The sequence below is a fragment of the Lipotes vexillifer genome, unplaced genomic scaffold (assembly GCF_000442215.2).
Source record: "Lipotes vexillifer unplaced genomic scaffold, Lipotes_vexillifer_v1.1 scaffold75, whole genome shotgun sequence".
Classification (NCBI taxonomy): Eukaryota; Metazoa; Chordata; class Mammalia; order Artiodactyla; family Lipotidae; genus Lipotes; species Lipotes vexillifer.
This window is the reverse complement of record NW_006771517.1, coordinates 1,334,378-1,352,628: the sequence shown is the minus strand read 5'-3', so window position 1 is coordinate 1,352,628 and position 18,251 is coordinate 1,334,378. Positions and strand designations below refer to the sequence as shown.

The 18,251-nt window shown below is 56.2% G+C and overlaps 1 protein-coding gene across 1 annotated transcript in view; it reads right to left on the bottom strand.

Annotated features, from left to right (window-relative positions):
• Positions 1-18,251, bottom strand: part of NOL4L (nucleolar protein 4 like) — a 132,874-nt gene that overhangs the window by 72,150 nt on the left and 42,473 nt on the right. The window contains exon 2 of the mRNA XM_007446851.1: positions 5,209-5,364. Within this exon, the coding sequence (XP_007446913.1) occupies positions 5,209-5,364 (156 nt within the window). The remainder of the gene's footprint in view (positions 1-5,208; positions 5,365-18,251) is intronic.

The following is an 18,251-nucleotide window of genomic DNA, read 5'->3' as shown; positions in this document are numbered from 1 at the left end:
GTGTGGGCCCAGAAGCTCAGTCCTCTCCTCTTGCTCTGGGTTTTGGGAAACCCACTGGTCCTGGTTTGGCTGCCTGAGGGGCCCAGAGGGACCTCTTGGACCCGGGTTTCCTGGCTGAGGCCGGTGGCTGCCCAGTTGCTGGTTTTCACGTTTCCCAGAGCCCAGGCCCTTCCGCTCCTCTCCACTAAGGGGCAGCACCACGCTAGCATTCCGCCGTTCTCGCCGCAGCCCAGTCGGGAAAGTTGGCCAAGGGTGCTGGTCAGCCCACAGTAGGAGGGGCTGCTCTCCAGGACGCACCTGGTCTGCTCCTGCGGGGTGGACACGTGCCCAGCCCCATCTCTGCGGTGGCTAGGAAGCAGGGCAGGGTGAGGCAGAGTGGATGGGGTTGGGGAGGTGCCAGGGGGCCCCCCCGGCTGCGGCCAGGCCCTCAGAGGACCAGCTTAGGCTGTGCTGCCTGCGGAGCTCCAGGGGCCGCTCCTGCCTGGTGGCCGGCTACAAATGCAGAGTTGATCTTGGTGACACGATTGTTATTTCTCAGCTGATTTGATGCTCTGCGGAGCAGGCAGGCTCCGTGATGAGTTATCTCCCTTCCAAATTCCCTGTCTGATTGCCTTCCTCTGGAGGTCAGGGACAAGGGCAAAGCCCTGCTCTCTGATTGGAGCCGGTGGATGGGAGGGCGTGAGGGCCGAGGCATGGGGGCTCTCCTGCCACGCATGCGGACATCTTCATCCCCAGCCAGGGGCTGCCTGGCAGTCTTAGGGGTGGCAGGTCCCTCTTGGGCCTGCGGGGTTGGGAGGGATGGGTCCTGCTGAGGGGCTGACGGCTGCAGGAGTCAACGGGCAAGAGGGGAGGATGCCCCGCTGTGCCAAGCAGAGGGCCAAGGCTCAGCTGGGCCAGCAGATGACCTCCTAGGTGCCCGAGGTGTGGCCTCTCTGGTCAGGCCCCAGAAGAGCTGAGGTGAGGGCGTGGAGGAGGAGGGTTGCAGTCTGCTGGGAAAGGAAGGGTGACACCATGGGGAAAGAAGCCCTACTTTACTACCCGGAGCTCACCAGCCGCTGGGCAGAGACAGAGTTTCTGCAGGGCTCAGGGAGAGCCTTCCTGGGTGGGCTGCTCTGCTGAGGGCTGCCTGTGGCATAGGCAGAGGCCCTGCTTGCCGCCTGGCCCACTGCGGGCACAGGGACAGTTACGAGAGAGCATCCTGCCCAGGGGCCAGAGTGGCAGCCCCAGCTCTCCCGGCCTTGGCAGGGACCCAGCAGTATGCAAAGGCTGGCCGGAGTGCCACGGGGAGGTGGCGCACCGGGCACACGCCTTCTGGCCCTGGGTCCCATGGATGGGCAGGTGGGCTGGACCAAAGGCGGGTGGGTAAGAAGTCCTTGGAGCTCTCCAAGGGCCCGGGAGGGAAGCCCTGCCCTGCGTGGCTGGAATGTCTGCAGCCTCGCTGAGAGCTCCCCGGGGAGCCAGTAAAGTGCAGAGTCCAGCTCCACGCTGCTGCAGGGACCCGAATGGAGGACGATGCCTTCCCCCACTGGGGCCTTCAACCTCCTGTGGGCATCTTTTGGTTCATGCTCCTGCCTTGTCCACATGAGAAATGGGACCTCCATTTGTTTGACTGCACAGATGCCCAAGGCCGCAGGACCCACAGGATGAGTTGAAACAAGGAAGACCATCCCAGTTGATGCCCTGGTCAGTAGGATGGTGGTTTTCAGATAGTTTTAGAGCTACAGACAGTGTTCTGGAAATAGACTCTTATCCTGAAGCCCAAAACATGACACAGATAAAGACGGAGCTGTTGCATTTAAGAGGGGAAGCTCCAGGACCCCTGCCCCCACCCAGCTGCCCTTGGAGGCCCTGGACTGTCTGTTGCCTCGCTCTCAGGCCTCCTGCCTGGACACTGAAACCCATACATGAATCTGCCTTTTACGTTTTTCTTAGTAGTAAAAACTGAGTGAGATTTCGCTGGCAGGGAGAGCAGAAGCTATTTGCAGAGCTGCTGACTTGCAAGGCCCCATTTTCGGTCCCCAACTCAGAGGTCAACAAAGACAGATGAGGCCAATTGGGGGGATTTGCACCACTTTACAAGATCCTCCTTCTGCCCTGCGGGTGGATTAGCACGTGGTGGGCCTGCAGCAGCTGCTGACCACATCTGGCCCCAACTCCAAAGTGGTCTGGGCAGCCAGATCAGGACTCCAGAACCCGATCTAGCCTACTAGCATCCTGGGAAAGAGGAAGGAAGCAAAGGGGATCACCCTAATCCAGAGGGGTGCAGACACCAGACACGCCCCTTGAAGAAGGGCCAGTCCTCTATGTGGCTTCAGGGAACTTTGTAGAACCCACACCCCTGCCTTGGCAAGACTCCCTGGGATCCTCTGGACCTCAGGTCACGCTGCATCAGAGGCAAAGTAAGGCAGGGGCTTCCTGACCAAGATGGGACTCCCCTGTATTGTCCGTCGTAAACAGCCATCTACCCCTGGCTCAGAGACCTCCAGTTTCAGAAAGCTCATTACCTGCCCTCTCTGATCCCTAGAAAGTCCTTCGCCCACTGAAGAATGTGCCTCCTTTAATGCCCTGAACAAGCCTGCCCATCTCCCTTCCAGTCTCCGGCTCCCTCAGGCACCCCAGGCCTGTAAGAATCCGGAAGGTCCCAGGTGTCCCCAGAGACAGCAAGGCAGTCCCAGGATTCACGTTTGGTAAAGCACACACAGGTAGGTCCAAAAACCCCTCCTAAGGGCCTGATGCAAAGCCTGCAGCGCCAGGCTGTGCCTCCCTGCACCCGTCAGCGCGGAGTTTCCTTGGGGGGGGAGGGGGCGGGGGCGGGTCTCTTTCCACAGGCATGGATGGGGCTGAAGAGCTAGGCTTAGGCTGAGGAAAACGGGAGCAGGTGAAAAGAGGAGGACAAAAGCATGCGGGCACTACCCCATCCCCCCAAAAGGAAAAGGGTGGCAATGAGAAGGGTGACAGATGGAGAAGAGGGGGGAAGGGAGAGGAGACACGCAGAGGAGGAAGGGGGTACGGCGGCCCCCCTGGCCTCACACCCACTGCAGGGGGGCCTGGCCTGCTCCCTCAGCCTTGGCCCCGCTGCTGAAATTCCAGCTCTGCACGCAGCCCAGCTGGCTCGCTGCCAGTCATGTGCCAGCTCCAGGCTGGGCAGCGGGAAGTGGGGCACGCGGCGGGCATATGGACAAGAAGCCAGGAAGCGCAGAGCCAAGGGCTGGACGTCCGCTTGGCCCAGAGACGCAGAGCCTGGTGGGTGCAGCCAGCCCCGCCCTCTCCGCAGCACAGAGCTCGAAGACCCCAGCCTTCGTAAACACCCAGGAAGTGCCTGAGGGTGAGACTTGGGACTGGGCACCCAGGGGACCAGGGAAATCATGAGGTCTGGTTGGTACAAGACTGCCTACTTCGACAAGCAAGTCAGCGGACCCCACCAGCTGGCCATAGGAGGTTTGTAGAGAGGTGGCATGTGTGGTGGTCAGGGTGTGGGCTCTGGGACAGCTGCCTGGCTCTGAACATCAGCTGGATGACCTCAAGGCAGGTTTATTCATCTCTCTGAGCCTCGTCTTCCTCATCTGTAAAATGGGGGTAACAGCAGCACCTGCTTCATCCGTGTGATGGCTCAGAGAGCTGGTGCAGGGGACGTGCTGAGCGCAGAGCCTGGCACGTGCCGGCTCCCAGCAAGGCAGATTCAACGCTGAGAAAGTGTGCAGGGTTGCATCAGTACCAAGGGGCCCACACAGGCCCCAGCTCGGGTATCCCTCCCTCCATTTATGACCCTCCAGTGGAAATACCCTCAGAACTCCCTCCCCACAAGCCGCTGCCCAACGCACAAGTGCTGAGAAGCACTGCAAGTCGGGGCGGATGAGCACAACCACCTCCTGCTTCCCTCAGCCCGACCCCTCATCTCCCCGAGGTCCTTGTCATGAGGGTCCATCCTTAAGACTCATTTAGAGCAAAGGCCGTCTTCTGAGGACAAGGACAAACCAGATTACTGGATTTTTTTTTAAAAAAAATCAGGCCATATGGGGAAATTATAGACTTATACAGGCCACCTCCGCTGCACTCCAAGGCTATTTATAAAAGAACCTGGAGGGTTCCCATCCGCTTTGGGTGAGGCAGCCCCATCACAGAGGGGCAGGTCTCTAGGAAGCCTGAGAGAAAGTCAACACAGAGCTGACTGCCACTTCAGTGCTGTGTGACCTTCGAGCGGTAGCCTACCTCTCTGGGTCTCAGTTTCCTCAACTGTGAAATGGGCCATGGCACCTCTGTCACAGGACTGCTGTGAGGCTTGAATGAACATAAAGTGCTTGGCTTTACTGGTTTAGTGGTGGGTGCCAGACAAGTGGTTCAGAGCTGTGCATGAGCCATGGCAATGGGGGTCAATGGCGGGGCAGGACCAGAACCCAGGCAGGCCCCTCCTGCTCTGGCCACCATCCCCTCCACTGCCCCATGTGTGATGTTTCCCACCCTGGGTTGCCGCCTCCGCTCTCTTCTGCCTACCCAAAGTTTAGACTGCTAGCTCACCTGCCACCTTCTCCATGAAGTCCCCCTGGCTTAGCATTGGAAGTTGGTGTCTGGAGGGGCCTTTGCTGAACGACCAGGCGTACCTGGGTTCTTGTTCCCTCGAAGCTAGTCTTGGACACATTTCTGTTTCTCGTATCTTGGTTTTGCTCTCAGCCTCTCCACCCCAAATCGAACTGTGCTTTCCTAGAGGGTGGGGCTCAGGTCCTCAGACTTCCCCTGGGGAACTTCCAGCCCTGACTTCACAGGGTCGTAGGGGGCTGAATGAACTCACACATAGGGAGTATTCAGGACAGGCCTGGCACACAGTAAATGCCATGGAAGCATTTGCTCTGATGATTATTATTATCTAGCCACCCCACCCCCAACTGCGGCCTCAGGCTGGGGCTGAGGGGATGGAGTGAAGCAGAAACCAGGAAGAGGAGGGCTTTCCTCCTTCCCTCATCCCTCTCTTTCCTTCCCTCCCTCTCACTCCCTTCAACCTGCTTCTTTGTGCTCAGACCACAGAGCCCGCCCCCTCGCCCCACGAGCCATCTCTGGCTGCCATGCCCTTGCCCTGTGCCCCCCTGGGTCCCCAAAGGCTGTTTCATCACGCCTCAGCTCCCTGCCCCACCCCCCTGCCCAACATGTGCGGATCCCGTGGCCTCCTGCCAAGGCCTGGGGCTGCCAGCAGAGGCAAAGAGACAGAAATCTCACCGCTCGGTAGGTTTTCTTCTGCCCAGCGTGCTTGGGGGCTTTGCCTGGCTCCGCTGAGCTCTCCACATGCATCGAGTAGATGATGTCAAAGAAATCTTCCACCACAGCGACCCGCTTCAGAGAGATGCCCTCCGGCTCCGACAGGCCATCTGCCCCCTGCGACAGGGTGGACAAGCTGTGTTAGTGTCAGGGATGATGGCAGGGTGAGAGCTGGGCCCTGTGGCTGGGCAGTGGGTCAGGGGCAGGGACACCGCTGCTCGCTGACCCCGTAAGGCCTCCAATGGTAGGTCTGGGGGGCTGGGGGACAGGAGCCTGCTGAGAGGGCCGCAGGGAGGGGGCTTCCAGAGCCAAGGGTGGCTGCTGCTACTAAATCTGCCAGAAACAATGGGCAGAGAAAAACAACAAATTAAAAAACCAAGAGCCACCATGTTCACAATTTCAGACAGATTGTGCCAGACTCAGAAGGGAGCTTTCGAATCACACACTGTGCCAAGACCATCCTGGAAGTCTCTGGGGAGGGGGGCGGTGCTAAATAGATGCGGCCCCATCAAGAGCTCCCCAATTAGCAGTAACCTTTCGCTGTGGTCCTGGGCTAGGGTCCCAGGGAAACGGCTCAGATCACCTGGGTGACTCCTGCCTCGCCCTGGCCTTTCAGAAAAGCTTTTCTCCGCTGCCCACCTCCCCACTCCAGCAGCTGAGCGCCAGCAACGGCACCCGGGCTCTTTGTGTGTGGAGATGCAGAGAATAACAGACACAAGGCCACGTGGAGGTGGCAGGGCCACATGAGTGGGGTGGCCGTGGACCCCCCGAGCCTCTTATTGGGCTGGCACGAGTGCTGTCAGCTGGCCCCGAAAAGGTGTGCCAGGATCTCAGGGACACTGGGCTTTCAGCCATCATCGCCCTAAGTGGAAACTTGGAGGGCTCTGGGGGTTTCAAAGAGGAAGAGCAAGCAGTGTTTGGGAGGGGGGATTTGGGAAAAAGGAGGCAGGCTCTTCTCTAAAAGGGCTCAAAACACAAATCTCCAATAGAATTCTTCCCCAAAGGATCCCACTCAAGAATGTTGGCTCTTTGGAGGGGGAAAGGGGGTGTTCTTCTGGGGGCTCACAGCTGTCTCCCCAGCACAGAGCACAATGCCTGGCACATAGTAGGCTCAATAAACAGCTGCTGGATGACTGGGTGGTTATAAGCGGCAGCCAGGCAGGGTAGTTTAGACACACACTTCTCCAGTTTCAGTGGGGCCCCATTAAGTGGCTGTGTGACCGTGAGCAGGTATTTTGCTTTTCTGAGCATCAGGTCCTTTACCTAGAAGCTGGGCACAACAGAAGCACCTTTCCCATAAGCCGCAGAGAGGAGTAAATGAAATGTGTGTGTGGCACTTAGCACCAAGCCTGGCCACAGAAACTGCTGGATAAATATTGTCATTAAGAAGTGCTTTGCCAATTGCCAAGCTTCCCCCAGCCAGGACGGGGCTGAACATCGCGACAAGCCTGGGAGACCGTTAGGGTCAGAACCTGCCTGTGGGATGGTGGCTGGTAAGGGTCAGAGCTGGCTCAGGACTTTGGTCTTTGTCGTCCAGGGAGAATCGAGGGCACGCTGAATGGGACACTCACTCACAACACATTCTGGGCACAGGCAGGGTTTGCTTTTATCCAGCAATTTTCTCAATGTGCCATGATAGGATAGCAGGGCTATCCCTTTGCCAGTGGCCCACTTGAGAGCAGGTGGGAAAGGAAGGGCATCTGGGACGTAGGGACCAAACCCTAGGGCTAGTGGGCAGCGTCCATGAGTGATGACCCTGGGTGGTGACCTCACTGGCCCTGCATCCATTTGGGACTTCTCAGCAGGTGTGTGTGTGTGTGTGTGTGTGTGTGTGTGTGTGTGTGTGTGTGTGTGTGTGCGCACAAGCACCTATGTAGAAAAAGCAGCTTGCTGGTCCTGACTGCACTCTTCAAGCTCCCTGAGCTTCACTTATGAGATGAGCTGTAAAATTCCAGGACTGCTATTCTTAAACCCTCTCAGAAGTTACTGTTATCTCTGTCTTGAGGGTATCTGTAGTCCCCCTCTTTAGTCCTGGGCTCATCAGTCACTAATTCATTCGCTGACTTGTAACTACCAGCATTTTGGAGATCTTCAAATACTGCCGTGACAGAGCTGCATGGGACAAATATTATGACCGGTCAGTTACAATACACTTCTAACCAGAGGTTCACACTGGCAAAAACAAACAAAAGAAACTTAAGAATGAAAATACAACTGGGTTTCTATTTCTTGAGCTGGGGTGGGTTCAATTTATAAAAAGCCATTGATCTGAACACTTACAATTTGTGTACTTTTCTGTGTGTCTGTTAAACTTAATTTTAAAAGGTATATTTTTTTAAAGTATAATGGGATGGATAGTTCCAGATTTCAATAATCTGAGTCCCAGAGGCATAATGATGGGTTTTGCTGCTTACAAGTGAATAGGCCTCTCTGCTCATAAAATTGTTTCAGGCCAGAACACAGATACTTCTGGAAAAAGTTGATAAAATTTGATGAGAAGGAAGAGAGAAAGAAGTCAGTCTGATGAAAGATAATATTTTAGATAGGTGAGATGGAAAGTGCGCCCTAACCAGCTTGGTGACCTTGGGCAGGTCACTTCTTCACCTCTTAAAACTCAGTTTCCTGGGCTTCCCTGGTGGCGCAGTGGTTAGGAATCCACCTGCCAATGCAGGGGACACGGATTCGAGCCCTGGTCCGGGAAGATCTCACATGCCATGGAGCAACTAAGCCCGTGCACCACAACTACTGAGCACTCTAGAGCCCGCAAGCCACAACTACTGAAGCCTGCATGCCACAACTACTGAAGCCTGCACGCCTAGAGCCCATGCTCCACAACGAGAGAAGCCACTGCAGTGAGAAGCCCACGTGCCACAACTAAGAGTAGCCCCCGCTCACTGCAACTAGAGAAAGCCCGTGCACAGCAACGAAGACCCAATGCAACCAAAAATAAATAAATTAATTAATTTTTTAAAAAAAACCAAAAAACTCAGTTTCCTCTCACCTGTAAAATGAACCTAAAAGTCTTAGTTGGATGTTCCAAGGCTCAGGTAAGAACGTAAGTCAGGCATCTGCCACACAGAGCCTTGTAAATGTTCATCTCTTCCCTTCAGACCCACTGCGTTTGGACATTTTGTGTTTAGGAATCTGTTCTTATCTCCTGTCCCTCTGATACATTCAGGTTACAGAAGGGGGTCCCCCGAGGTAATAACCACCATCAGAAGAGATGCAGAATCTTATGCAAAATAACATGCTAATAAGGCTGTCACAAAAACTTGGAATAAGCTTTCCTAAAGTCAAGGTATAACTAATGAACTCAGATTAAACAGCAAAACATCGCTGCCCAGTGCCTGGCCTGCCTCGGTCCCAGCCTCCCACCTCCATTCACAGGCAGACGCGGGTAACCAACAGCTTTGTACCTGGCCCAACATGACCATAAAATTAACTCAGAGAAACTCTTCAGGGATGCTCCCTCTTTAAAAATGGATTGTCGGGGCTTCCCTGGTGGCACAGTGGTTGAGAGTCCACCTGCCGATGCAGGGGACACGGGTTCGTGCCCCGGTCCGGGAAGATCCCACATGCCGCGGAGCGGCTGGGCCCGTGAGCCATGGCTGCTGAGCCTGCGCGTCTGGAGCCTGTGCTCCGCAGCAGGAGAGGCCACAGAAGTGAGAGGCCCGCGTACTGCAAAAACAAACAAACAAACAAAAAATGGATTGTCCTCTCCTGTGCTGTTCAAACCTGGGTCCTGTAATCGGTCTATCTCAACTGCTGAGATGTACACGGGAAAGGAGAGGGCCCATAACAACCAGAATTCAAACCACACAAGGTCTGCAGAGCCACACCTTGAACTGTCCTCTGGTGAGCTGTGGCCACCTGGACACCATGTGTACTACACCCTGAGGGTGGAACACCAGGATATCTGTGTGGCCTTCAAGGAGAACCCTGGGAAGAGAACAAAGGGATCGCACGGCAGTCACGTGCCACAGACATCTCTGCCATGCCCTGCATCCACAGAGGTAATAACTTTCATGCTAAATGCTGCAGGAGAGGCCTGCCTTTCCTAGCCGAGAATCCAGACGCAGTACCACAACGCCTGAGCTGCTAATTAGGAAGCGGACAGCACCTTCCGCATAGCCTTGGGATGCCTCTGCCAACCACCTCTGCTTTGTACCCAGGTTAGCTTAGTCTGATCCACAGTCCTAAGCAAGCTGGGCCCTGAGTTGACAAAGGAAGCTCACTTCATTTACAGGCTGGATAAAGAGTGGGGCTGGAGCCTCTTGGCTATTCCCCACTTCCTGGGAACGCCAACCAGGAGAGATGGAATGGAACCCAGCAGCACCCCATGGGAAGAGCCATGAAAAAACACATGGTCAGGGCTTCCCTGGTGGCGCAGTGGTTGAGAGTCCGCCTGCCGATGCAGGGGACATGGGTTTGTGCCCCGGTACGGGAAGATCCCACATGCCGCGGAGCAGCTGGGCCTGTGAGCCGTGGCCGCTGAGCCTGCGCGTCCGGAGCCTGTGCTCCGCAACGGGAGAGGCCACAACAGTGAGAGGCCCACGTACAGCAAACAAACAAACAAACAAACAAACAAACAAAAAAACAACACGTGGTCAGTTGTTCAGGACCAACCTCTGAGGCCTTCCTGTGTGGGGAATAATATTGCCATGGTAACTTACTAGATCCTTTTGAAACAGCTAACTCCAAAACAGCCAGCCAGACTTGGGCCAGCAAAACCAGACATGGCAATAGTTGTTAAAAGTTCATGGTGCGGGACTTCCCTGGTGGTGCAGAGGTTAAGAATCTGCCTGTCAATGCAGGGGATACAGGTTCGAGCCCTGGTCTGGGAAGATCCCACGTGCCGCGGAGCAACTAAGCCCGTGCGCCACAACTACCGAGCTGCGCTCCAGGAATCTGCCTGTCAATGCAGGGGATACAGGTTCGAGCCCTGGTCTGGGAAGATCCCACGTGCCGCGGAGCAACTAAGCCCGTGCGCCACAACTACCGAGCCTGCGCTCCAGAGCCCGCCCGCCTACAGCCTGTGCTCCGCGACAAGAGAAGCCACAGCAAAGAGAAGTCCGCATACCACAACGAAGAGTAGCCCCTGCTCGCCACGACTAAAGAAAGTCAGCGCGCAGCAACAGACCCAACATGGCCAAAAATAAATTAAAAAAAAAAAAATTCATGGAGCTACAAACTTTCTTGGGTATTACCATCTTCCTTAAAACCAGCCCATCTGGGTTCCAAACTAAAGGCCAGGTTGCAAGTCATAGAGGAAACCACCAAATGTCTACTTAAGCAAGGCTGGTATTTCAGAATATTTATAACGATGGTTCGGAAAGGGTGGTCCCTAGGCATCCACCTGGGAACTTGTTAGAAATGCAATTCTCAGGTTCCACCTCAGACCTACCAAATCTGACACTCTGAGGATTTTAATAGACCCCCCAGATGATTCTAACGCATGACAGATTTGGGGAACTGCTGATTAGAATGTCTCTGTGATTGAGACAGGGAGGTAACTAGTAAGGAAACTGGCATTGGATAATGAATATAAACATGTTCTGGGACTTCCCTGGTGGTCCAGTGGTTAAGACTCCACGCTTCCAACGCAGTGGGCCCGAGTTCGATCCCTGGTCAGGGAACTAGATCCCGCGTGCTGCAACTAAAAAATCCGCATGCCACAACGAAGATCCCGCAGGTGGCACAGCCAAATAAATAAATAATTTTTTTTTTTTAAAAAGAATAAACATGCTCCGTGCTGCCAGGCCTAATATATTAATATTTTCTTCTCCAGTGAAGGCCCATTTTTCTAATGGTGGGAAGAAAAGAATCTTATTGGACAACATTAGTATGAATTCAAAACACCTACCCAGAGACTTAATGCGGATTGTGGATAGAAAGAGCGGGAGTGCCCAGCATCCTGACATCTGACTTTTAAGTCCTCCCTGGCAAAATTAATTAACACTTAAAGCAGATCATCCCTTGATGGGTCTTTTTCTGGCTTCCTCAGTTTCCTCAAATGATGTGAATGCTCGGCACAAAGGGGACTGCTGTGTCCAGGGCTGCAAACCTAGGAGAGAGATGAGCATATCTTCCCAGGCCCCTGCCTGGGTGGCCTCGCAGGCTGTTGCTGGGAGTCATCTCTCAGGTGAGCTCCTGAATCTGACTGAGTCCTGCCTGTCTTCCCACTAAGCCAATTAAACGGACTCCTGCCCTTGATGGCAGGTGAGGTCCAATTGCTAATGGATTGCAGTTCTGTCATCTCCACTGGAACTTCAAAGTCACTTGCTGGTAATAAGTTATACACTTATCAAAGTGGGCTCACCGTTTCAGGCCACCGGGATGCCGTTTAGTGCACCACCATCACTACAGTAGTGGCATATGCCTTCCAGCAACGAAGTGTCCATGATTAAGAGAATGAGGCTAAACAGTGGGGACATTTCTCAATTGGGTTCCTAAGGTAGAGGAAGAAACCATGCAAACAGTCCTTAGGATGAGCCCTTTTGGTGCAGCTCTCGACAAAGAGCAAAAGTCAACGAGCTTCCCTGGGGGCACAGTGGTTAAGAATCCGCCTGCCAATGCAGAAGACACGGGTTCGAGCCCTGGTTTGCCTCGGAGCAGCAAAGCCCATGTGCCACAACTACTGAGCCTGCGCTCTGGAGCCCGAGAGCCACAACTACTGAGCCCGTGTGCCACAACTAGTGAGCCCACGTGCTGCAACTACTGAAGCCCATGCGCCTGGAGCCTGTGCTCCTCAACGGGAGAGGCCACCGCAATGAGAAGCACACGCACCGCAACGAAGAGTAGCCCCCGCTCACCGCAACTAGAGAAAGCCCACGCATGGCAACAAAGACCCAATGCAGCCAAAAATAAATAAATAAATAAACTTATTTAAAAAAGAAATCAACGAGATTGCTGTCAGAGGAGAAAGTCAGTGAGCAGAACCCCCCCTGGGGAAACACACCTTTGGCTACCACTTGTTTGGAGCCCAGGACTTCAGGAGGTTGATTGCACAGACAAGTGTGAAGATGCTGCCCCATCCCATCAGGGCCAGCCAGATTACAGGCAAACGCTATTAGCTGCATATTCCTCCCAGCTTCTGGAACTGTGGCTATTCCTCCCATGCCCCAGACCACACTTTAATAAATTCAGGCAGGACCAAGGTTTTGGAAATGGGGGTAGCAGTTTTGGGGGGTTCCCACAAAGTCTCATTCCAACTACTGGTAGGGCTGAAGGAAGACCCAAGGGGAGAAGTCAGCTTCCTGCAAAGTGTCCTCAGAAGGAAAGGAAAATGGTGGAGATGAAATTTAAAAAGCAAACTAAATGGAGAGAACGAAAACAGAAAACCAGAATGAAGACCTTCACCCAAATATTCTTTCCTCAGAATCCCCAAGAGAAGCCGGTCACAGTTTGTAAAGGACACTCAGATGACTGAGAGGGGCCGTTACTTTAATGGGACAAGGACAGTATTTGAATTTCTCTCCATTATGAATACTACTTACTGCAGACTGGAAACCAAAACCAAAAGCAGAAAACTCCAAGATAAAGATTCACAGCAGAATTTTTGGACCCATGGTTGCACTGAGCTCTGTAGGCCTGGATGGGGTGGAGGGATGAGACCTCCCCCCCCCATAAATAAATAAACACAAAAACAAGGCGTGGAGGACCTAATGTTGCCTCTTCTCCACCCCTGTGCACAATCTCCAACTGTTAGTGCAGAGCCGCCACCGCATCGCACCTGCCATCTGGAACAGGCCTCATATATTCCAAGGCTTCCTTTCTGCTTCGCTGAACCTCCATCTTCTTTCAAATCACGCCGGGACCGAAATGCACACGCTGGGGCCACAGGGCAAGGTGCTGGGGATCAGCCCCCAAACAACAGCACTACCTTTGAGGGATGCCATATCCTTCAAGCAGCTCTGAATGTTTTTCTTTTTCCTTTTTTTTCTTTTTGGTTTTGTTAACTGTGGAGTGTCTGGAAAGGGTGAATGGGGAAGGAGTGGGAAGAGAAAGGGGTGTAGTGGGCCAAAGTGTCCCCCTCTTGGCAGGAGAGGGGCAATGACCCTGGTTTAAGTGATGGAGGAAGGGAGTAGCTAAGGCACTCTCAAGCAGGATAGCGTAGGGCCTGGGGGATAGGAATTCTGGCCTGGGCGTGCCAGGAGGGCGCAGGTGCTCTAAGGTGAAGTCACAGGCCTGAGGACAATGAGCCCTGACCCTGGGCCTCAGTTTCCTCCTGTGCAGAGATGACACGATACATACGCGCAGTGCCTTGCGCCACCTCACAGGAAGGTTGTGGGAACCCAAAGGATGCACAAATAGCCCCCACCCTGGGCGAGATATCCATAAATAACCGCGGTCACCGCTACTATGGAGGGGCGCGCTCCAGGATTCTGGGCACCCGCCTCCCTCGAGCGCCGCCGCCCAGGGCAGGGGAGTGGGGTCGCTGAGGTGGGGGTGAGGCGGAAGGGGGCGGCCCTGAGCCAAGCAGACGCAGCGGGCGGGTCCCTTCGGGGCCGCGGCGGGAGGCCGGGGCGCGCTAACGAGCGGGGCCTCAGGTGCGGGCCCCACCCCAGACTTGGGGGGAGGAGGAGGGGCTGGAGGGGGAGGGGAAAGGCCCGCGCTAATGACTGTTGACAGCGCGCGCTGGGACTGGCCGAGCCGCGCGCGCCACTGACAGCTGCTCCGGCGGGGAGCTGAGGGACGGGGGTGAGGCTGCTCGCGCTCCCCCCACGGCGCACGCGCGTGCGCCTCGGCGAGGAGGGGCCGGGAGAAGCGCGCGCGCCAGGCCCGGGTTCGGAGGGCCTGCTGGAGCGGCTCGCGCGGGCTCCTCGCGGGCAGGCAGGTAATGAGAGTAACCATGGCAACCCACCAGAGGAAGTGTATTCTGCAGGAGACGTTAATCCCCTCTCCCCGGAGCTGGGACAGCCTGACTTTCCATTCTCACACAGTAATTAGATACCAGCTGTCAGTGCAGGGGGGACGGCTCCGCGGCTGCAGCCCCGCTGGGGGGGCGCACAAAGGGGGCGGGGGGGCGGGAGGAACGCGGGGAGGAGGGCGTTAAAGACACAGGGACGCTTTCCGGCGGGTGGGCCGGGGCGGCGCGCCTCCCCCAGTCTCCGGCCTCGAGGCGCGCTCCCGCTCACCTGGAGACCCCGCCCGCGCGGGGCCCCGCCCACTCGACACGCACCTGCTGCGCGCGCGCGCCCGCCCGCCGGCCCCTGCGTTCCCCCTTTTTCGACCCCGCCTCCCCACTCTCAGCGCACCTGCTCCGCTCCCCGCCCTCCTGGGACGCTGCCCACCTGTCCTTTGTGCGGGGCGGTACCATTCGATCTGCCCAGCTCTCCTTCAGGGAGCGCCCGCTATGTGCCAGGCGCCGTGCCAAGCCTGATCTGTGTAATCCTCACAGACCCTCTGCGGTAGGCGCCTCTGCTGTTCCCCGCCCAGGGCGCAGCGGGGTGTGGCCATTTGCCCAGGGTCACGCAGACTTGAACTCCCATCCCGATGCCCATTTAACCACCAAGTTCAGCGCCTCCCCATCGCGTCCACATCCGTTATAGCTCCAGGGGCCTCCCAACCGCCCAGGGAGACCAAACAATCACGCTGGTGGCTGGCATCGTGGTGCACTTAATATGTGCCAAGCATTCACTGCCTCATTTCACTTTCCCAGCAGCCCTGGGAGGATTACTACCCCCATCTTATAGATGAGGAAACTGAGGCACAGAAAATGGAAGTGACTTGTCCACAGGCATGGAGAACAGAATGGAAGAGCTGGATTCAAACCCAGGCGCTCAGACCCCAGGATCCATGCTGTCAGCTACCGGCACTATTAACTCCACCCCCAGGTTCCTGGTGTCTGTAATCCAGCCCAGGCCCTCTCCTTTCACCCTTCAGCCCACCCACATCCTGTCCCAGCATCAGTGAGGAGCTGCCTCTCTTAGCCATACCTGAGAAATAGAAGTTCCTAGGCCTAAAGCCACTGCCATGTCCCTTTCTGCCAGACCTCCCAGAAACCCTGGCTCTCAGTGAGGGTAGCCACTCAGAAATCATTGTAGGCCAGCCTCCCCATTTCCCAGGAAGGGGAACAAAGACCACCAAGGTGAAAGGCTAGCCCAAGGAGATGGCCTCGTGGAGCCTTTTGCGGGGAGTTCAGTCCCCGCAGGCCCAGCTATGCCTCCTGCCCCCCCACCCCACAGTCAGGTCTGGGGGGGGCATGCCAAGGAGGGGCAGGAAGTGCTGAGAAGCAGAGCGGGCTCCTGTCCCCAGTGGCGGCGGGTGTCTGGGGCAGGAGGAGGCTATCTGATCCCTTCCCCACTGCCCCGGCCATGACCTCCTCCCTCCCTCCATCTCTCCCTCCTCCCTCATGGCCAGGGGAGCCAGCACCCTGGGCTGCAGCTGAGAACCCAGCGTTCCCCAACCAGGCCCACATTCCTGTGGGAGGAGGAGTTGGGGGGGGCATTGGGCCAAGGGCTTTAGGGACGGGGCACCCCTGGGGTTGCCCCACCCTGCCTGGGCCAAGGCCGGGCTGTCTCCAACCTCACCATTTCCTGCCTCCGCTCTCCGCATCTCTCAGTAGCAGAGCTGCCTAAATTTGGCTCCAGGAGGGAATGGGGGAGGTGGCAGCAGGCGGGTGCTGTCAGAGGCCAGGGCGCAGCTCCCTGTCTAGCCGGCTGGCATTTTTGCTGTCTGGAGGAGGGCAGGGGGGCCCAGCAGCCCTCTCCGGGAAAGGGAGATGTTCGTACCTTCTGATGTGAACTGAGTAATGTGCAAACGACATGCAAACCAAGCTTCAAATCAGCATCTCAGCCAGGGAACAGCTTGGGTGCTGCTTTTGGGATGAGAACAGAAGGACCAGTGGCCCACTCCCCAGGGCTCCAGTGGGGGCTGAGGGTGGGTACAGGGTGTCCAGGGCTGGGAGCTGGGAGACTCCGTTTCTTGCTGGGTGGAGCTTCAGGGATTTAGATCAGTGGCTGGATGCTCTGGGTCCCAGCCTGAGAGCAGGGCCATGGCTTTCTCTGCCTGCTCTGGCACAGTGCTTGGCACACCCTGTTACATGGTTAAGCACATGAGTTTGTAACCACCCTGTCTAGGTTTGAACCTTGGGTCTCTACTGGCCAACTTGGTAAATTCATCAACAGCGTACCCAGGCAAACAGCTCATGTGATCGGCATCCCTTTTAGGGCTTCCCTTCCCTAGAAGGTGGGCACAGGGGCATGGCCCAAAAGAACATGGGCTTTGGAATCAGACCTGGATTCCAGGTGTGGCTTAGCCAGTGAGGCTCTGTGGGTCTCACGCCCTCCTCTGGGAAATGGGTTCAGGATCTCAAGCTCAGCTGTGATGTCCACGTGAGGGCCTGGACACTCCAGAAGTCTTCTCACCAGCGTGGTCTCACTGCTCTCTGCATTCATTCAGCTACCTTCTCTGTCCCGGTCCCATCTCCCCTCTCCTCTTTGCTCTCTGTCTTGGTTTTTCTCTTGTCTTGTAGATTTCTTGCAGTCTCTCCCCTCCCGTTCTCTCCACTTGTCTCGGTGACCTCAGGGAAGCCACTGCCTCTCCCAGTCTCAGTCTGCACATCTGCTGCATGGGGGTAATGGGAGGTGGATGATGAGCTCTGTCTGGGGTCTAGGGCCCAGGAGGAACTTGATGGGCGGCAGCACTTCATAAGGCCCATTTACATCCCAAATGACCAGGAGGGGTGGGCTGTGCCCCCAGCTCTATCAGGTGTGGGGTGTTGGGGCCCCACTTCTCGGTAACTCTGTTTAACCCCAGATAACTGCTCTCCTGCCCCTCGGCCAGGACTGATATGAGCTGAATCCAACTTCCTGCCACCCAAAAGCCACTTCCTGCCAAACTCGAGCTGATACCAGAAGAACTTGTTTTCTGTGCACAGAGCAGTCCCGCTGGGGCGGCCACCCGCCTGCCCCGGGTGTGAACATTTTTTCCATCTGCAGGTCTGCCTGGTGGGGCCGGCAGCGGGGGGCGGAGGATGGGGACTCTGCCCTCCTCACCTCTGAACCTGCCTGTCCTGCCCCGCCATAGCCTCCGGGCCTGCCAGCCAGCCCAGGAAGGGTGCCAGGTGGCCCTTTGGGCCCAGACAGACGCGTGTAGGCAGCCATACACAGTCTGACACAGCCACACACACAGCCGGTCTGACAGTCCTCACAGCCACCAGGCGTTTGGGTGAAGACACTGGGAGACAAGTGTGTGACCCTGTCAGACAGCAGCCGCACACACTCAGAGTCACAGACAACTGCACACGGAGACAGTACACCCAGTCTCAGTCACTCACACACATGCACACGGAGCTCCCCACACTTGCCCAGCGTCCCCCTTCCAGATGTATTCACTAATTCAACGAACACTCTCTGAGGGCCTGCTCTGTGCCAAGCCCTGGGCTAACCCAGAGTAAAAGCTATTGGAATAGTAACACGTAAGTAGCTGACCTGTGCTGTTCCCTCAGTTTCCTTACCTGTGAAATGGGGAGAACAGCCCTGCCACATAGGTCTATTGGGAGGATTAATGAGCTAATTCATGCAAGGCCCTGGTCCCCATCTGGCCCGTAGACAGCACCGTCTAAGTTAGGCTATCTTAGTTAACCAGGAGCTTCCTGTGCCCAGCTCCGCTGAGCTCTTACATACCTTATCGCCCTGATTCCTGGCCCAAGCCCCCCACGGCTCAGGTCCTCATTCCCATTTCCACAGATGAGGAAACTGAAGCTCCGGGAAGAGGCCCACAGGTCCTCAGGGTGCCCCCATGACCTCCTCTCCTGCCGCATCACTCTGCTGCCCCAGCCTGCCTCACTACCTGTCTCGCCACACAGCCACGGTTGCCTCTGCCTGGGATGGCCTTGCCACTTGCTCTTGGTGTGACCGGCTCCTTCTGACCTGCCTACTTCCCCAGCTCCTCCCCAGAGCCCAGGCAGCCCCTGTTCACTTCCCTCAGAACACTCATCACCTGTGGAGCACTTGCCCCCCCCCCCACCGGCCTTTAAGGGCCAACAGGCAGACCCACTT